We start from the raw sequence: 20,069 nt of genomic DNA on the forward strand, positions 1-20,069 counted from the left end.
AGGGAAGGGGGGGGGGGGGGGGCGGTGGGGGGGGGGGGGTTGAAGGACAGAGCAGGCAAACAGATACAATGAGGCCTTGTGTCAATGCTGTTGCTCTGTGACCGAAGATAATGAACACTAAAATAATATGTAATTTGAGTGGCCCTCAGCATGCAAAGTCAGCACCGCTGGCTGCACCAGTCATCTTGGCTGTCTGTGATTCTGACACATTCTGGTTTGATGTGCGACTGTTCAGGATTTTCAGCTGTATAAAAAGGGGTTGGCTGAGCTCCACAGCCACACAAAGAGCCTCTCTGCCAGTCTGGACTGTAGGAGGGGAGTTCATTGCTCTCTCAGTTCAGTAAAGCCTTTACTTTTCCAGCATTTTTCCATTTACCTCTGCTGTACTTGAGTGTTATGTTAGTTCACTGTCCTGGGTAACCAGATATACCATTAGGAATAACCCTACTTATTAAAACTCTATATATAAGACTGCTTAATTCATAGGCAGCAATTACCAGAGAATACTGAATATAATTGCACTGATCTTACCTTCCCCCATTGGGCCCTGGTGAAAAGCAGAATGGGACCCCTCTGGCATGGCACTCAAGCCCCTAGAACTGACAAAACAAAACATTAACGGTCAAACAGAACCCAAGCACTTTGTGTCAGGGCATACATCATGGCAATGTTTATCATTCTTGGTGGGTTCTCATTAAAAAAGTGTCCTCCCTTTACGTTAGTCTTTTAAAGTTTTTTTTATTCTTTTGTAAATTGACCCATGCTTTCTTTGCTGGCCTTGCTCACTGAACGTAAACTTGCTACTGTCTATTCAGGTCTTACATAAAAAGGAAATTCTTCCCATTCCCCGGCTCACTGCTCTGTATTGGCTCATGCCAACCACTTGCTATTATATAGCAAAGCTGGGGCTGAGGTATGCACGGTAGAGGAAACTGTGATATAAGCTCAGGCTAATCAGTAGAGAAAGGGCAGTCTAACAGTCTGGCTTAACATGAATTTACGCTCAAGAGATTTAGCAGCTACCAAGAACTCGTTTATGGATGTGACATGAGAACCTCTGTGACTGCCATTTGAGAAATAAACAAATAAATCCATGTCACATCAAAACAAGTCTCTCATTATCTGTGCAAATGTCTCGTGACATTACAGGTTCACCCCTGGTGGCATAATCCCTCATGCCAGGCTGCAGTGTTGTTAATGATGAGGTGTGTGTCCCCCCCGGAGCCACTGTGCTGCCTGTTTCTCACATCACTGCCTCTCTGGCTCCTTACAACAAATTAACATGGAAGACTGTGCATGGGAACTTGTCTCCTTGTGATTCCTGGTGAGTCTCCGGCCATTTAAACATTACATTCTTGGGCCAGCTAGATCAGAGGAGCGGGAATTCTTCAGGGATTAGGATTGGGTATTGTTCCTAGCGCGTTTGCTGGCCACTGTGCCGAGCTGACAGCCAGGCCAGCTGAGGCCAAACCAAGCCCACTGCCAGGAGGTTCACCAATTAAGATGTGCAGGAATGCATGGAGAAAAGTCACAGAGCTGGATCCACACATTAAGATCACTGCTTCACTGTAGCGTCCCTGCAGCAGCAGCCTGAGCTCAAGAAGCACTTGTTTACTGCTTCAGCAGCCATAAAGCTATTATAATTTCATCCTACAGCAAAACAGAAGTGAAATGGGGAAAATATCTTATTTATCCTATCAAAATCAAATGTAGGATCCATTTTTTGGATCAATAAGCCAACTATGCAAGCTAGAAAACACACTGTATATGTAAACAATCCAGGTTTTAAAATATTCTTTAAAAAAATGCATTGCAAATGTTTTATACAATGCAATTTGCTGAGTAAAACTAAATTAAACACAAATCTTTGTTTACAACCTCTATAGGGCACCTTTAATATAAAGTTCCCTCCAAAAGTATTGAAACGGTAAAGACTTTGTTTTTGTTGTTCACTAAAGACATTTTGGTTTAAGATCAAAATATGAGTATGAGACAAGAGTTCAGAATTTCAGCACTCATTTCCTGGTATTCACATCTAGATGTGTTAAACAACTCAGGACATACCAACCTATGTTTGAACCCATCCATTTTCAAGTGAGCAAAACTATTGGAACATGTGACTGACAGATGTTTCTTGTTGCCCAGGTGTTGCCTTTTAGGTTGATTGTCCAAACATTAAATAGTTCTGCATGACTAGTCTAAGTTTTTATCTTTGGTTCAAACCTATAAAGACTGCATTTCCTGTTAAAAAGGATAAACCAACATGAAGACCAGAGAGCTGTCTATGGGAGAAAAGCAAGCCATTGTCGAGCTGAGAAAAGAAGGAAAATCGACCAGAGCCATTGGACAAACATTGGGCACAGCAAACACAACAATTTGTGCTGAGTGTCCTCAAAAAGAAAGAAACTACTGGTATACTGAGCAACAGACGTCGAACAGGTCGGCCATGGAAAACAACAGTAGTTGATGACAGAAATATCGTGAGAGCTGTGAAGAAAACCCCCAAAACATCAGTAAGTGACATCACCAACCACCTCCACAGTGCAGGGGTGAAGGTATCACAATCCACTGTTGGAAAAAGACTCAGAGAGCAGAAACAGAGGCCATACCACAAGATGCAAACCACTCATCAGCAGGAAGAATCGGAAGGCCAGATTGAAAGTTGCAAAGAAGTACAGAGATGAGCTGCGGAATTTCTACAACACCATCTTATGGACTGCTGAGACCAAGATTAATCTCTACCAAAGTGATGGAAAGGCCAAAGTGTGGAGAAAGAAAGGAACTGCTTATGATCCGAAGCATACAAGCTCATCTGTGAAGCATGGTGGAGGTAATGTCATGGCTTGGGCGTGCACGGCTGCTTCAGGAACAGGCTCATTAATATTTATTGATGTAACTGATGATGGTAGCAGCAGAATGAATTCAGAGGTGTACAGAAACATTTTGTCTGCCAGTTTACAGAGAAATGCATTGAAACTAATGGGGAGGAAGTTTATCATGCAGCAGGACAATGACCCAAAGCACACTGCCAACAAAACAAAGGACTTCATCAGGGGGAAAAGTGGAAGGTTTTAGACTGGCCAAGTCAATCACCTGACCTGAACCCAATAGAGCTGCATTTCACCTCCTTAAGAGAGCTTCCTCCTCTTTAAGGAGAAACACACGGGGTGTTTCTCCTTAAGAAGGAAGAAACACCCCGAAACAAACAAGAACTGAAAGAAGCTGCGGTAAAAGCCTGGGATAGCATCACAAATGAAGAAAGCAACAGTTTGGTGATGTCGATGGGTCGCAGGCTTGAGGCAGTTATTGCAAGCAAGGGTTATGCCACCAAATATTAAATGTTATTTACTTTAAGATTATTTGTTCCATTCCTTTTGCTCACCTAAGAATGCTGTGGTCTAATACAAACGGTGATATGTCCTAAGTTTAACTTTAAGTTGTTTAACACATCTAGATGTGAATACCAGGAAATGAGAGCTGAAATTCTGAACTCTTGTCTCATACTCATCTTTTGATCTTAAACCCAAATGTCTTCAGTAAACAACAAAAACAAAGGAATTTGCCTTACCGTTCCTATACATTTGGAGGGGACTGTACATATTTATTTCAATAAAAAAAATTAAAAAATCTTCTTCTCAATTTGTGGTCTGGGTGACTTTTTTATTTTTTATGTTTAGCGACAAAGAAGGCTAATATTATCTAGATGTCCAGAGTGTGCTTCAGGAACTTTAAGGCACAGAATGTACTTTGTGTCTGTAAATTGACAAATCCAGCCAGCATCACCATTTGAATCTGTTGTGACATGTCTTCAACATGGATCTGACTGAAATCAATAATCTTGTTGCATCTTTCAGAGAATAACAAATGCTGTAAAACAAGTAGATTTATGCTCCATCAATTCAGCACTGCTACAATCACATTCTTAATCCAAGAATGAAGCCTCCTCAAAAAGCCTTTGACCAAGCTTGGCCAGTTGATTTTCAAGTGATGGGTTAGTTTGCACAACCTGCAAGAGTAGTATTCATGTCGAGGCCGGGCAAGCTTTGAACTTGTCTCAGTGAAGAGTGAACTAATAAAATCCTCTGATAATCCCACCTGCCATGACTTTATCTTAGTTAACCCCACTTAGACCAAATCTATGCTAATCTGTGTTTGGTCAATAAGAGGCTAGACTAGGAATAATAGGTTCAAAACATACAAATACTGTGGACGTCTGGGTCTTAAAAATGTTTTAACTTTACTTATTAAAGGCGGTCAGAAGGTGGAAAAAATGGTTTGGTGGAGAAAATATTTGAAAATGTCTAGCAGGATTTCAAGAAGCAGTGTAACCCACAATCTTAACACATGTGGACAGAATTCAACAATAGTAACTCATTAACTTTCACCTACTGTTTGCTGACATATGGCAACTCCAAATCCTTGTTTTCCCAGGGAGGGGGCACAGCCACATTTCAAATCCTAAAGAAAACACTACATACAGGCTAACATTCATGCCAAGCTGGCCACCTGTGCTTAAACTAGCTGCCATTTCACACAAATGGAGAGCATTTGGTTCCCACAGCTGACAACTGAATTACCCGCAGCATGAACCTCCTGCATGGGAATCTACAACTTGCCCCTTAACTGAAGACAGATGCTACAAGAGCCCATCTGACGGTTATTAAAAGAAAGACTTGCAATGGATCACTTCTTCAGACGGGCTGATAAAATTCCTTGTTCCTCTAATCGCCAGGCTTAACACTCATCCAGGCAGTCAAAGCCTGGATTCTTTTCTTCAAAACACAACAAACAGATGATTACGGGGGGCAGATGCTGGCAAGATGCAACACTCGTGCAAATAAAAAAAACAGATTTATACTGAGTCATCACCACAAATGTGTTTAAAGCCCCCAAAATAGGCACAGACAAACACCTTGAACGAAGATCTCAGGTCTCATGTTAAAGAGAAAAGGTCCTCGGGGGGTGATAACTATCAGGAACATTTTTCACCACTGACAGCCCGTCAAGGTTACAACAGAAGTGAAACCACTCAACATGTCTACAGAGGAAGCCAAAGGAAAGCAAGACTTCTTCTCTTGGGGAGACATGTCACTTTCTCTGTCTCTTAAATAAGGGTTACAGACAAGTCAGTGAGAATGTGACATCAGATTTAATCAACAAAAAAAACATTACTGGGTGCCAAGATTGCTTCCAAGTAATGACTGTGTTTACATTTAAATCCTGATGTGTCACAGTGGAGTCTCCAAAGCAAACACCCATCCACCAGCTGTCCTCCCGCCAACTGATTACATACAGGTTGGATCCAGCATCTAAATCCAAAAAAACGAGAACATAATCGCCCCTTTTGTGCAACAAATAACAGCACAAATGGGCTCTTCCTCATGCGGAACAAGTTGATGGGAGGAGAAGCTAAGAATAGTTCAGAGAATTCCGGCTGCACCTCACATTGCATTCACCGTCTGCCCCAATAAGGCCCATGGGAATCTGGAAGTATGACATAAGCCCACTGGGATGTCTCTAGTCAGACACACTGGTGTGGGATTCTTTAAGACATCAGTCAGGACGGATATTTACATTCAGAACAAATAAAAAGCAAACCTGGCAAGGCAGGCAGTGGTCCAGGGTTATACAGGCTAACTGAGAGAGAAAGTCTTTATTTATTATTTCAGCATTGGTGCCATGTTTATCTTGCAAGACCTCTCTCTCACCCTGTCGACCCCAGCATAAAATATCCCCTGACAAAAAGCCTTTCTGTGAGTGGCCTCTTTCCCACATTACTCCTGCAGTTTGTCCCCTGACATACAGGCCTTAAGAGACTAACAGCTTTTCATTCACTGGGGAAAACAACAAACCCTCACGGTCTCTCTTCATCTCAATCAAATCCGCAGCTTCCACAAAAGCACCGCCCTAACCCGTGACTTCCCACAGACACACAACATATGAGCCTCTTATTTTAGTCCACTGCATGTTGAGCATGCTGCTCAGATGTGGCCAATAAGTGATCCATCCCAATGAACACCCACAGGGCAGTGTGAGGAGTATTGCCCATATGGTGCATTTACACCCCAGCCAAAATTGCCCTTAATGGAAGAATAATCGCTCCCTGCTGTGCTGAAAAAAGAGAAATAGCAATTTTCACCTCCCCATCAATGACCTATAACCACAGAATGCATACCTGGCAAGTGAAGTTGGCAACTGCCATCCTAATTCACAGATAACAAGCGAAGACTTCCAGTTCTTTAAAGTTATAAATGATAGACAACCAGAGGGTAAGTTGTCCTCCATACTGCCCTGCAGTATTTGCACTGGAAGGCTGCCGGGTAAAATGAAACGACAAGTCTTCAAATAGAATTGGGGTGTTCCCATTTAAAGGTGCCTTACACCACATCTGCACCTAAACGGCTCCCTCGTGCCTTCATGGGGCCTTGTCAACATCATAACAACAAAAACACAGAGTCGGACGTCCCGTGGGCGTCTGGATTGCTAAATCATTTAAGGCAAACACTCTTCGCTGTCAAACAAACACAAAGACCGTTAACTCTCACAGTCCCAGCTGAAATTTGCAAATGCAGAACGTCATGGTCTGATGAGATCCAGGTCTATCCCAGGTCTATCAGCATCAAATAAGCATTGAACCACTAACTAACAAAGAAGATGACCCTGATGTAGGTTTATTTTAATGTTACAAGGTCTCTTGAAACCATCCTTACATTCTGCAGCTGCAGCATTCCAAGACTTGGGAGGAAGGAATAAAGCACCAACTCTGAGATCCAAGACACACTTGGGCAGTTTCCTGTCTGGACCACCTGGAAGAGAGCGCTGTTCATCTCAGTCAGGCAACATTTATCTGAGATGAAGTTGAGACGTTATTGTCTGAAAGGTCAAGTGAGGTCAAAGGGGTAAAATTGAACTTTTCACTAGTAACTGATTGATTTTTTCCCCATTCTTCTTTAACAGCTGGTGGGGGAAGTCATTGGCCTAAGAACAGCCTGCATTTCAAACCTCACTGTGCCTCAACAGGGTGCTCATTAGAAAAAACAATTAGGTTTGCTGGGGCCAAGTATGGGCACCACAGGGGGGAATGGGATGCAGGAAAAAGGGGAAGTGGCAAATGATTCAACTGTAGCATGGAGGTTAGTTTGTGTCACAAGTTAAGTCTCATCCTGTATAAAAAGACAGACAAAAAAAGACTCCCGCAGCTGATCAAAGTTCACTCAACTGAAAGTGTTTCTGCCCAAAGATAAACATTGCTCATCTGACTGAAACTCCAGCCTCAAGTTCTTGTAGCTTTGAGGTTGTGAAATTATATGAAGCATAAATGCACCTAAAATCTGTGTGTAAGTAATGCAGCGTCAAAGGCGGGTGAGCTCATCCTCACGGGATGTGTTAAATTCATGGGCAGAAACACACGCCTGTAGATGTTTTGTAACTTTGACACTGGCTGAAATGGTGCAAAGGTCAACTTAATCTCTCACTCTGCTTTTTACAAAAGCTAATAAAATGCCCGGTGTTGTTCAACAGCCCTCAAAAACACCCTCTTAATACAGACATGACAACCACAGAAGAGAAACCCTTTGACATGTTGCTTAACTGGCATCCTAGATAATGTTGAGTTAGCTCAGATTTGGTAAAGTCAAAGTGATAAAAAATAGTTCCCGTACCGAATTCGTCAACTTCTCTCCTTCCAACGACTATCGTTATTATCCTCAGGAAAAGTTTTCTCTGAAGTTTCTTCTTGCTGAAAATCTTAAAGTTATTCCGATACTTAGTTTCTTCTTTTCACATGGTTAAAAGTCGCTCAGACACACACACACACACACACACACACACACATCCCAGCGCAGGTCTTCAGCTCGTACTGCGTCCAAACACTGCTGCATCTTTGAAGGTCTGCGAAGAACTCGTGCCGCATTCAAGACGTGTCGGAAATATAGCTACGAATTGGTAGTGAACGCACGTGAACACTACAATGTGACTCTCCTTTGGTTCGGCTTAATGTCGATTGGAGATTGAAATTTTAGTGACTGTTACTGCTTGACCTTAAGTGGAATAGCTACTGGTCACAGAAAAACTGCTGTTGTTGTAGGATGCATTTTGTTGTTTTGTTTGCAGTTGTCACTTCCCAACAGTACTTAAACGTTAAAAAAAAAGAGAACCTAAAAGCTGTAGCTTCCTTAATTTTTTAAAAGTTTTTGTGAAAAGCAGGAATAGCCTAATATCTATGAAAGGCCACCTGTCTTAAGTGTATCTAATTTACGAGGAGCAAGTGAATGTAACAAAGGGCCGCCTGTTTTTGACAGCCCAGTGTCTGTTTTGGTGACTGTCAAGAGGTTTTCCCACATCTTAACATCTGGCCTGCATAGTTTGGTAATTTATGTCAGTATGAGATAGTTTTCCCACAAAAGTATCTTTTAAATTCAAAAGTATCTTAGTAATATATATATATATATGTATAGAGAGAGAGAGAGAGAGAGAGAGAGAGAGAGAGAGAGAGATATATATATATATATATAGAGAGAGAGAGAGAGAGAGAGAGAGAGAGAGAGAGAGAGACAGATATAGATAGATATAGATATATAGATATAGATATATAAAAGTTATAAAATAAAAGATACCAATGACAGGCTTGTGAAAAAGACAACACATTTTAACCCGCCATTTACGTTACTTTTATGTCGGTCAGGTCAGTTCACTGGGGGCGGCTCACAAAAGATGGCTTCAGTGAATCAATTGGGTGAGCGCTAATTTATGTTACCCTTAAATAGAGAGAGGCGCTTTTGCTTTGCACAACGCCCTCTCGGCCATGCCCCCCAGGAGATTATCTCAAGAACCCCATACATGCTGTGAAGAAAACAATATGCTGGACGACTTTACTGAAAGAGTCAACACAGTGTGAAAATGCAGCGCTTATTGTTATGCATACAGAGGCTCCATTATGCCACAATGTGCATCTTTATTGTCTTAAATATATGTTACAAAGCAAGAGATGCATCCTAATGATTCTGAATAAGACAAATATTTTAGAATAAAAGAAAGAGTTTGTGTAGCCAATATTAATCTGAGTAGATTGTCTAATAAACCAATGTCGCCATCTGCTGGTAATAACTGATGAGTGTCACGTAGGAAACGTTTCAGTAACTATATTGTCAAAACCTTAAGACTAAAGTCTCAAGGCAGTACAGTGGAGGACTATTCCTTATTCAGAAATGATAAAGCTCTATAAAAGATATAGGCCTAATATGTTGTACTGTTGTAAATCAACATAATACAAGACCACAGTGGATATGGTCCCTATGGGAATGTGGTTTAAGGCGTAAGACAGGTTAACATGTCTGGAATAAACATGGTTTAGACCCCACTGAGTCTGCAGTTCAAACTGCACCTGTGTATTAGTCTAAACCTATGGTCTAAACCCAGTAGCTGTGTTCTGTAGTGATCACCTAACTGCCACTAGATGTCACTGTCAGAGACAGAGACATCTAACTGTTAGCAGAGACATTTGTTTCTCTTATCTCTTAGTCGGTCTCACACAAAAACTGACAACATCAGTTGTTTGAAAGTAACAGTTTAACAGAGGCTGAAAGGCATCACAAGCTCAAAAATTGTCAGGGTGTGCTCTTTATGTTGAATTTAGATAACAGATTAAATTAAAGCTGCAAGCAGCGATGAGCGGGCCCGAACACCTCTCGCTCGTCGGGGTGTGCCGTACCCGTGCAGCTGTCGCGTGGTACCACTTCCTTCAAGTTGGGGTGTCCTGCATCTGTCATTTCCGCAAGGTTAAGCACAGCCGTTGAATAATGGGTCGTGCTATAAGTTAACACTGCACATATCATACAGGTGATGTGTGGAAAATAGCTGAAGTTGTGTGGTTGATGTGTCAGTTACTACTTTAATTCAACGTGGCTGAATTTCCGTGGGTTTAAAGGTACAGCTCTTAAAAAACAGCTTCCTGTTTCATGGCGAGTAATTACTCACCAGGATGACAGCATTTGATAAGAACTCAGAAGTTTCACAATGTAACATCATTAAAGCATTATGGCTTTCCTGCAGAAGCACACATCACATAGCAGGTCAACCTGCTATGTGATGTGTGATTGTCCTAAGTCTCTTAGGGGTTGACATGTGATTTTGGGACAGAGCTGACCATGTCTAGTCCATTTACATGCTACTTCCTTTTCATTGCGAATCATCAAAATTGAACACCAGGCCATGGACACACCATTTGATCAATCAAAAAAAAGCTTCGCAATTTACTATTGCAAGGCCTTTATGGTCGCACTGCCCACGTTTGAAGTCGGGTTAAAGCTCTAGGACAAGTTCGTCAATGTACGGAGCCTATAAAAAAAATGTAAAATCAGACATTCAATGCAATATGGTGGACTTCCTGTTGGATTTTGCATATGGGTCCAAGAGACTTTTCTTTAAGTCCCTGCATTCTAAACTTGCCTACAAGATTAGGTATCTCTAGGTGAAACACACAGAAATCTTGTAGGGAGCGCTATAGAGCCATTTTTCCAAACACATGCCCTTGAACCGTATCAGTCACATTTTGTTTGAATGCAAACATAATGACTTATAGGTAAAAGTATATGCCTAAAGTACTATTTAAACCGTCCATCTATGATTAAAACTGATAAATTTGCTGATCCCACACACAAGGAAACTGAAGTTTCAGAACAGCAAAATGCAATAAATGAACATGTGCATAGTTTAAGATAAGGAACCTTGAAAAAAAACTTTAAACATTAAATAACCAAATGTAAAAAGTGAAATTGCACTTGAGAATGGAATGAGCACAAAGCAGTTTTAGCAGCATGAAATAGTCATTTCACTTGTAGCATCAACAACTAAAGTGTGTCTCATGACGCAAGACAGTAGTGCACTGGTTAACAGTTACGTCAATAAAAACAACTTCCAAAATCTCCCAAGTACCATTTGATATTTTTATTCAGTATAAACATGATGATCCTGCTAAAGTTACAGAAACCTATTCCACGTCATATGTACAAACTTGATACGTTTACAATTTGGAATATTCAACAGCAATGCTGCTTCATAAGGAGGTACCAATAAGCATTATTTAATGTATGCTTCATGCTTGTTCTAAAAACACTTGTGAAAAATCACTGACAAAAAAAACCTTCGAGTAAAATATTACTTTCTCAAAATTCTAAGATTATGTACAACATTAAACATGTATGTGTAATCCATTGCAACAACGGTGTATAAAACAGGATAAAAACAAATCTGACAGAATAAAGAAGCTGGCCTGACAGGACTTGCTGAGTTGAAAGTATTACAATATAACATTAAATATACACTAAATTTCCCAGAGGTCCATTTTAAGAAGACACAGAGGAATCTAGACTCTTACTTTGAAGTAGCAGACCAATGTGGACCTACTGACAATTAAGGGTCTGACATTAAAAGTGTTTCAAAAACAGCTGTTCACTGACAATCAGATAATTTAATGGAAGCAAGTAAAACAAAGTAGATATCCAGTGGTAATCTACCTCCGCACTAATGAAAAGCCCTTTTAACCTGAGTACACACTGATATCCAACAACTCATACGAACAGACCACTGCACTAAAAACAAGCTTAAAGTCACATCTCACCCTTAAAAATTCATCCATATATGGACTAAATGAAAACAGATCTCTGCCAGCATTCAAACTTTCTCTCTCATCAATCTGAGTATGCTCAGTGTACGACACAGCCTCAGAATCAGCGTCATTCACTTCCAGGAACAAGGGGTCAAAGGTGAGGACTGCTGGGTCAGATGGGCTTGGTGGTGCTATTGTAGACCAGACGCTCTCTGTCCTCAAAGGTGACTGGGACGGTGTTGACGGGCACACGTTGGTGTTGTGAAGACTTCTTCTTTCCTTTCATGAGGCAGTACACCAGGATGCACAGTAGGATGAAGATAGCTACACCCAGGAGGGCAGCAATCACTATAGTACCTGTCAAATAAATGAAAAAACAATTTAAATAGTGAGCTTAGTGGTTGGTCAGTCACAGACACTACATGAAAGGATGCGAAGCTGGTAGGTAGGTGTAATTTTAACTTTCTTTTATTATAGTAGTTTCACTATAGTAGAGAGAAAAAATGAAGGGTAATACCATACCTGTCTGGCTTTCAGACACACTGGCTTCATATTCACCCTTTCTTGAAAATACATCGTTTTCTGAAATAAAGAAAAATAAATAAATCATATGATTTTTGAATTTTTACGTGGTACAATCTACATCTTCGCACATAACATGAAAAGGATTCACTAAACATAAATCTGCACTATGAAGGTAAATTAAATCTGCAATAACTCCATGTCAAAACCTGGCAACCACAATGCAATGTCACCGCAGAGAGTACATCGGGTAATGTAGCCTAAAGCCTCTATCAGAGATGAGGAGCGGGCTACAGAGGTCAGTTTAACTCACTTCTTGCTAACTCCACACCCCCAGTTTATCTAACTTTTATTCCAACATATGCAGTAATTGTTGTAGTAGTAGTAGTAGTAGTAGTAGTATTACTCCCCCGAGACCTGTAAAGAGACTGTATGTGTAAAATCAGTGGTGTTCTCTTTAAGTTGATACGGTGAACTTGCTGGCAAACTGCTGCCTATTTATACATCTAACACTCACGGAGCAATGTTAGCACGCATTTGGAGCCGTCCCCACCAACTCTTGAGGAAAATATTCCGGCTGCCTGCTTAAATGTTTTATTACCGCTTTTTGCTGAAAACAGCTGCCTGCTGTGACTGACAACGCTGCAGATGAGAGCGGTGAGAGCGAATCACACAGTTAAGCTGCGGGCCATTAAACCAAAACAATGAATTAAAAGACACTAAAACTCTCAGCAGAGCTGGGGGAAGCTGCAGAGTCAGGTTTTTATTTTCTGTAGGTTCATCACGGCAAGCAACTCCTTTCCCATTACATGAAGTCATTTTTATTTTGGTTATATAAAAACAATGATTAAATAAGTATTCATTTTTCAGTACATTTCCTATGCCATATCATCTCCATGAAGCAATTTCACTTAAATAAAACCAGTTTAAAACGTTTGTAGTCATTTCATATTAGTTTTCGACAATACCCAATAAGCAGAACTTCCTGGGAAATCAATAATTCAGAGTTCACATTAACGTTTCACCCTGTTGACAGTTTTTGTCTGGGCTGTCAACCATTACCCCTGGGCCAGTGCAGGTGTCAGTTGATTAGAAAACAATCTGAGAAAACAGCCTGAGGCAGTAGAAAGAGTAGGCTCCACTTAAACTGCAGACAAGAATGCTGACCCAAACAAAACCATCTACATCAACAAAAAGTAAAATACCATAAAAAATGTATGCATGTAAAATGAATGGTTGGAGAATGGAATTGTTTGTCGGAAAATACAATGAATGGTTGGAGAATGACTGTTGTGAAAACATACCCTCTTCATGTGCCTCATGGGAGGGCTCTCACCAGTGTGTGATTTTGTGCAATGTATATCTTAGTGGTACACATAGGATGTTGCAAATATCTGTAAAATGCCTACTTAACATTAATAACAACCCACCTGTTACCCCCCTACAAACTGCAATACAGTCCTCCTTAGTGTCAAATCTGTTCTCATTTCCTTGGCAGCCACCGTAGTTGAAGCGGAAGCACTCCTCCTGGAGGGGATTGTAGTACCACTTGCTAATACTATTCCTGCAGCCTCCTGTCTGAGGATGCTCTGTGCAGCGCACTGTGAATGACAATAAAAGAGCAGACTGGGTGGGATAGTAGGTTGTGGAGTATTAACAGATGGCAAGAGCATTTTTTACAATTACAACAAATTTTAATAGCAAAAATCATTATGCCCAAAGGCTTCGAACGCACAATTCAAATTACCTTTTTGTTCATCCACTGGAATCTGTATCAGAATCTGAAATGTGTTGTTCACTAACATGTAGAAAGGACATAATTCAAGTGAGCATGTCTTTCAAGGAAACATTTTATCAGTGTCATATCATTGCTGCATTTATAATTCCATGAGGCTGTTTGAAAATGAAGCCTGCATAGTTTGCATAGTCATTGCTCACAGTCCTCGCAGTTCTTCTCATCTGAGCCATCACTACATTGTGGGGTTGAGTCACACTCCAGGCCTGGATCCAAACAGCAGCCATTTGCACAGGTGAATTGATCTGTGGTACACGGAGCATCACATTTTTCTCCTGTGGCACACAAACACAGAGGGAATTGTCACTTGTAGTGCATCAGGGCTGCTGCTTTTAAGCAGCTATACTGAGATCTTTATAATAACGATGTATTAAATGTGAAAACAATGCAAAAATGTTGTGAAACAAGGGGTTACTCGTAGGGATGAACCTCCCGGAAATTATCACCCGAATCTGCTGCTCCGCTTCGCCCCCCCCACCCCAAAAATCTGTTATTCCAGGTCTAACTAAACACACATTTGGTAAACAACATTGCTGTGACCTGCTGTTGCCTTCTTTATATGTTAACAGTAGTATTTAAACTCTAAGAAGGGCAGGATTGTTTCTTTCTTAGAATCACTCACATTCACACCCAGACCAGTTGATATGCATAATTTGCACATGTAAGTTTTCACCATTTGCTTACTACTCATTAAAAATAAATATTATGATTGAGACGATTATCAGCTGTTTAGTGTAGTAGAGGAAATGGTGTCAGAAGATAAAATACATATTATACCTATTATCAATTAGCCAAATGAACCTACCTTGAGGCGCAGGAACTGGCAAACCTCTACCAGCTTTACCTGCTTTTTCTGAAAGAAAATCAACAAACAAAAAAACTAAATCAAAATTCAATAATTTGTTAAAAATGACATGTTTACCAAGCAAATGTTTCACCATGCATCTAGTGGAGGCACATAACCCCCCATAAAACCAAAATGTGTTGTTTTTTTCTACAGATTAAACAAGTGAGATATAAATTTGTTCATTAACGACTTCTAGAGGTTCTGGTAGGGAGATTTATAACCTTCAGACAGAGCCAGGCTAGCTGTTTCCCCTAAGTTAAGCTAACCGTCTCCTAGCTGTAGCAACATATTTACCTTGACATTACAGGCATGACTTTCTCTAGACAAGAAAGCATTTACTACTACTACTACTACTACTACTACTACTACTACTCCTCCTCCTCCTCCTCCTCCTCAGGTTTTCTCTGAATAAAAAAAGTTAGATAATTGCAGATGTTAAAGCCAAATGTGATTAGAACATTTCTGACTTTTGGCAACGCCCCCCCCAAAAAACTTGTTATTGTTAACATGTTATTATTGATTCAGATCTCAATTTTAAGTCATATCAAATCAATGAAAAAGACAGCCTATTGTCACCTAAAACAACATAGCAATGCTTTTAGAAATGCTCATTCAGTATGCCGCAACTAACGCCAAGATAGCTGAACACAATACACCAATTCTCAGGTCTCTGACTCTAAGTTACTGCTGGTTGTCTATAAATCATGTCATAGCTTGAGCCTAAATACACTCCTGACCTACTTCTTCCATATGAACCCCCCAGGGCTCTTTGGTCAGGTCAGCTAACTGTTCCCAGAGTCCGAACAAAACATGGCGAAGATGCATTTAGTTATTTTGCCGTTTACTGCTGGAATCAACTGCCAGGAGAACTCAGATCTGCACCAACTGTAACTAACAGGCTAAAGACTTTACTAGATTTACACTAAAAGAATATCTGTCTCTCTCTCTTACCATCTAAACTTCTGTAAAGCAGCTTTATGTAAAGAACCTCAAAGACAAAAATAAATAAAACAAACCACCAGGATAAAAGAAATAAAGTATGAAACTTACACCCAAACATTTTGTAACATAAATCCTTCGAATTAAAAAAGGTCATAATTTAAAACACCAACAACAAAGTCACAAAAACAAATAAAACACGACACCATATCAATTCAAGTATAAAAGCACAGATACCTGAGACATGGCAGGCACTGACGCATTCATCCTTGGTGATGTAGTTGTTAAGATTTTCCCTGCAGCCCCCCCAGGTGAAATGCTCACACTTCTCGGAGGCAGCATTGTAATGCCATCGAGGGAAAGCACTGCGGCACGGCCCAACCTTCTTTGGAGCCATGCAGTGGTCTGGTGGGACACAAAATAGGGGATTAGGTTTGATTCTCAATTACACAGTCGTGTTTTGCTTATGCTCCCTAAAACTCTGTGGTTACTTCGTCGTGTGCCAGTATTAAATACATATCAAATCTCACTAGTAATACTATCACAGTGGAAATAACTGTTGTGTCCCACTGGCAAGAATCTATTCATTTTAAACAAAGTCTGAAATTTGTGGGAAAGGAATAAGAACATTTTCAACGTTTTAACAACCCTAGTGTGCATTTTGTTCCAACATCAGGTTGAAACAAAGCACAACAACCCATCAAAATGCCATTTCTTTGTGACTTTGAAGGGGACATTCACTTTTTTGCTCAAAAAGCTCACAACACTTCCACCACTGTGAGAAGTTTTAGAGTTAATTATTATGTAAATTATTTGTATTTTCTCCCTACACTTTCACATACATGGTGTGTGGTGCGACAAACATTGCTCAGTTAAGTATGAAATAGCACTAACTCTCCCGCCAAGGCTTACCGAGGGTAAAATCTTGAAAGATCAAAAGTTTTCTTATGTCCTAAAATACAATGCAACACTTGTAATGTTGTTTCAAATCGTTAAACCAGTTTGACTAACCCTTAAAAGATTTGTCTTGTATCTGAAACCAGAGTTGGTGGGATTTTCTTTGGTCGTTTGTCCTACGCAGACACATAATTGCACATGAGGTTTTCCTGTATAGAGAACTGCAACTGAGACAGTTATTAAGAGGCAGCGTGTTTCGATTGAAGTGAGGTTAGAAAAGGCGATGCAGGATGACCGCATGTGGTTAATGATACCTATTCTATCACTATCTCATGCAGCCTACAGTGCAGATTTTTCAAAGAAGAGCTTGGACTGCAAAATTATGTCATCTTATGTAATCATGTCTGACTGTCATTCATGAATGGGTCCAGTCATTGTGTAAATGTAGCAGCATTGACTGAGTCACTACCAACCCCATGCATAATCCACTGAAGCACATTCCTAACACTATTCAGGATGAAAGATGTTAATGAGTAACTGAGCCACAGAATGGTTAAAAGTCTTTTCTTGTCCTTCAGTCTACAATCAACCAACAACCTGTAAATACAGCCCTGAGCAATATAAAGCACTTATAAAGGTAAATTACTTTTAATCAATACAGACGAAGATCGTGGAAGACACTCGTCTTGTTTGTGTAACACAAGATGAAACCAGATTGACAGGTTTCGCTGAGTCGGGGGCGGAAAGAGTGGTAGACTCTCAGCTGAGGCAGTAAGAAAAAAAACCTACTGAACGCACTGCTCACTTCCAGTTTTCTCAAGAAACTGCAAACATTATCATGCAAAGAAAGCATAACTGCAGCTTTCTGTGTCGTGTTTCAAGGGAAGTGGCATGGATACTTCTTGTCATTTAACAGACCACTGTTCATTAACATAGAAACAACTTGCTCCATACTAAAGAAACAATGTGTTCTATATTTCAGTTTTTGCTACCAACAGTTCCACCATTACAAGAGCTGAATCTGTTCTAATCCTCTTATAAAGTAAGCTTTTATGTCTGTCTTCATGCTGTTTCGTCATTGAGCTGACGGAAAATAGGCGAGCGTGCCCGGACAGGTTTGATCACAACCAAAATGAAACTGCTCACCCCTGTGACAAATACCAAACAACGAGTTACATTCCTTAGAACGAGAATAAATGGGAGATTTATGGAATTTAATTATGTGCTTAAAACATTTAAAATTCAATGGGTATCCTCCTCCTCTTGTCCCAACATTAAATACAAGGCAGGTGATTTTGGATAAGCCAAAAGAAGTGTCGACTAATACACCTCATGTCTCATGACTCATGTTTACCACTGAAACTCTTCTGCCAAATGCCCCCCAAAAGTCTGTATTTGCATAGAAACAAAACCGCATTACCCACTTTTGATATTACTTTTAAATTTACAAGCTCTGATTGGCAGTGAGATATTAATGTCATGGTCTACAGGATGAAAATGTTTCCCATGCATCCCCAGAAACACTGAATAAAACAGATGTCGTATAAATGAATATGTTCAGATCACGTTGAGGTTTTAGCCATCGTCTTCCCCAGTCTAGATACTCACGCTCAGACTGCTCAGGGGTAAGGACCAGGATGGTAACCTTGGTTGAGTCTGTTTGGCCTATGGTGTCGGTTACAGTCAGCTGGAACTTGTATATCCCAGATGTCAAATTGGACACCATAATCTGGTCTTTAAAGGTGGTTTTCTACAAGGCACAGAAAGACAGTGGTTTCCTATTATCCTCAAATAGATTATCAAGGAAGTGACAGGTACAAATAAATAACATTACAGTGGACATTTAAAAAGGCAATATCAGACACAGATGTGGGATTGCATTTTTTTTTTGCATTGCAGTCTCTTTTCTCACCTCAATGACAGCATAAGGATATGGAGTGAGCATTTTCCACTGGTAGGATTCAATCCCATTGTCATCTTTGCTCCCTATGCCATTGAGTGCCACGCTCTCCTGAGGCTGGATCACCAGGTCCTGTCCTCCATTGGCCACTGGTGGACGGTCAGATTCATCTGGAGAGAGGCAGTGGTTTCAATGTCATGTGTGTAATCACATATAGACGAGTTCTACAGTAACTTGTGCACTTGCGGAGGTAGAAACAGAAACCTGAACCAGGGGCATAATGGCCTGGCGTGCGTGAACATGCTGAAGTGAGGGGTTTCTGCCCAAAATCTGTGGCCTCACATGTCAAACTGTGTTTTAACACAAACCACTGAAAGAAATTCTTTGAGCACACAAAAATAGATATTTCCTGAGTAAATGAGCCAAAACGATGTAGGCTATTTAACTGGTATGTGCACATAGACATTTGGTTTTTAAAGGGGGCTCATGTGGAGGGAAACATTTCTCTTAGCAGATGTTAGCCAAAAGGAAGAATTCAATGAAGGTTGATCCCTCTCTGTAATGTAAAATCTTCATCCATAACATATAGTAGTTCAGTTCTACAGAAACATAACAAACGTATGACTCACCACTGTGATCCTAAATGATCCCTTATGACAATCTTATCAACAGGGGGCCAAAACTGCATCTCTACATGATGTTTGTTTTTGTTATAACACTGCCATGCAAATGAATATCTTTCTTGGTTCTTTAGTTTGCTATAGCCTAAAAGTTTTGGTCTTACTTGGAGGAGCATCCTCTTTAAGAGAACTCTCATAAACGGTGTCCAGGATGTAATTCATGTATCCCGTCTTCCTGACAAAGCGGCAGACGTATTTCTTTTTGTAGAGACAATCAAACAGAAAGCAGGTGTTGATCAGGCCTTCCTCGGCTCCTCTCTCCATGAAGGCGACATTGCATTTCGGCTCCTTGCAGCAGGCGCTCAAGCAGTCCTTATATCGATTCAGTTGCGGCGACGAAATGAACGTCGCTCCGTGTTTCACAGATTCATCGGCTTCGAGAATAAAATCCTCCCGACCTTTCTTCAATCGGGCTAAGCATTGCTCACCAGTCTCCTGGCCAGAAGTGGATCCAAGAAGTAAAATTAGGAGCAGGAGCGCAGGCGCTCCCGTCCGTTCTTTACGGAGTGAATTCATTTTCAAAGTCCCGTAAAGATTTCCACACAAATAAAAGCCAGAGACCACTTGTAACCACGGGAATTTGAGTATAGAATAAAAACACCCCTTCTTACATGAATAAAAAAGTCAGCTTCCTCAAAGTGTGTTTAGGCCGCAGTGGGGCAAAACAGCACCGCGCCTGCTCACAGATCAAGCTTCAGTTAACTTGCGTGAAACAAGCTCCTGTCGTTTTGTTAACGCATCCAGAAATGGTGCAAAACGTCCACAATTACTTCCACGGGTCTGAATCTTAATAACTTTGAAACGCTCACAAGAGATTTAACCGACTGATGTCGACGAGGAGCCTACTACCTAAGAAACTGACGACATTGCCCAGGTGACTCACC

General features: G+C 40.6%; 2 protein-coding genes across 4 annotated transcripts in view; both read right to left on the reverse strand.

The window, feature by feature from the left end:
- LOC123978948 (pleckstrin homology domain-containing family G member 3) overlaps positions 1–7,857 on the reverse strand; it is a 31,743-nt gene extending 23,886 nt beyond the window's left edge. For all 3 annotated transcript variants that reach the window (XM_046062601.1, XM_046062599.1, XM_046062598.1), the window contains exons 1-2: positions 7,662–7,857; positions 532–599 (exon numbers count right to left, since the gene is read on the reverse strand). In XM_046062601.1, coding sequence (XP_045918557.1) covers positions 532–580 — 49 coding nt within the window. In that variant the 5' untranslated portion in view covers positions 581–599; positions 7,662–7,857. The remainder of the gene's footprint in view (positions 1–531; positions 600–7,661) is intronic.
- A 3,072-nt stretch (positions 7,858–10,929) lies between these two features.
- spint1a (serine peptidase inhibitor, Kunitz type 1 a) lies at positions 10,930–20,069 on the reverse strand. The gene is made up of 10 exons (XM_046062954.1): positions 19,290–20,069; positions 18,518–18,675; positions 18,214–18,355; positions 15,946–16,113; positions 14,728–14,775; positions 14,066–14,197; positions 13,875–13,925; positions 13,558–13,728; positions 12,128–12,187; positions 10,930–11,962 (listed from the first exon to the last, which is right to left on the reverse strand). Exons 1-10 carry the CDS (start codon positions 19,699–19,701, stop codon positions 11,778–11,780), a joined length of 1,527 nt encoding a protein of 508 aa, XP_045918910.1. The 5' UTR covers positions 19,702–20,069; the 3' UTR covers positions 10,930–11,777.

This window comes from Micropterus dolomieu, linkage group LG11 (genome assembly GCF_021292245.1).
Source record: "Micropterus dolomieu isolate WLL.071019.BEF.003 ecotype Adirondacks linkage group LG11, ASM2129224v1, whole genome shotgun sequence".
Taxonomy (NCBI): Eukaryota; Metazoa; Chordata; class Actinopteri; order Centrarchiformes; family Centrarchidae; genus Micropterus; species Micropterus dolomieu.

What these genes read in the sequence shown, in the direction of transcription:
- spint1a (XM_046062954.1), bottom strand. Translation starts at nt 19,701, where the DNA reads ATGAATTCACTCCGTAAAGAACGGACGGGAGCGCCTGCGCTCCTGCTC. An exon ending in ATCCTTATGCTGTCATTGAG is followed by an intron (nt 18,356 to 18,517) that starts GTGAGAAAAGAG and finishes TGTGCCTTGTAG; the next exon opens with AAAACCACCTTTAAAGACCA. An exon ending in TCCAGTGGATGAACAAAAAG is followed by an intron (nt 13,729 to 13,874) that starts GTAATTTGAATT and finishes TGTCATTCACAG; the next exon opens with TGCGCTGCACAGAGCATCCT.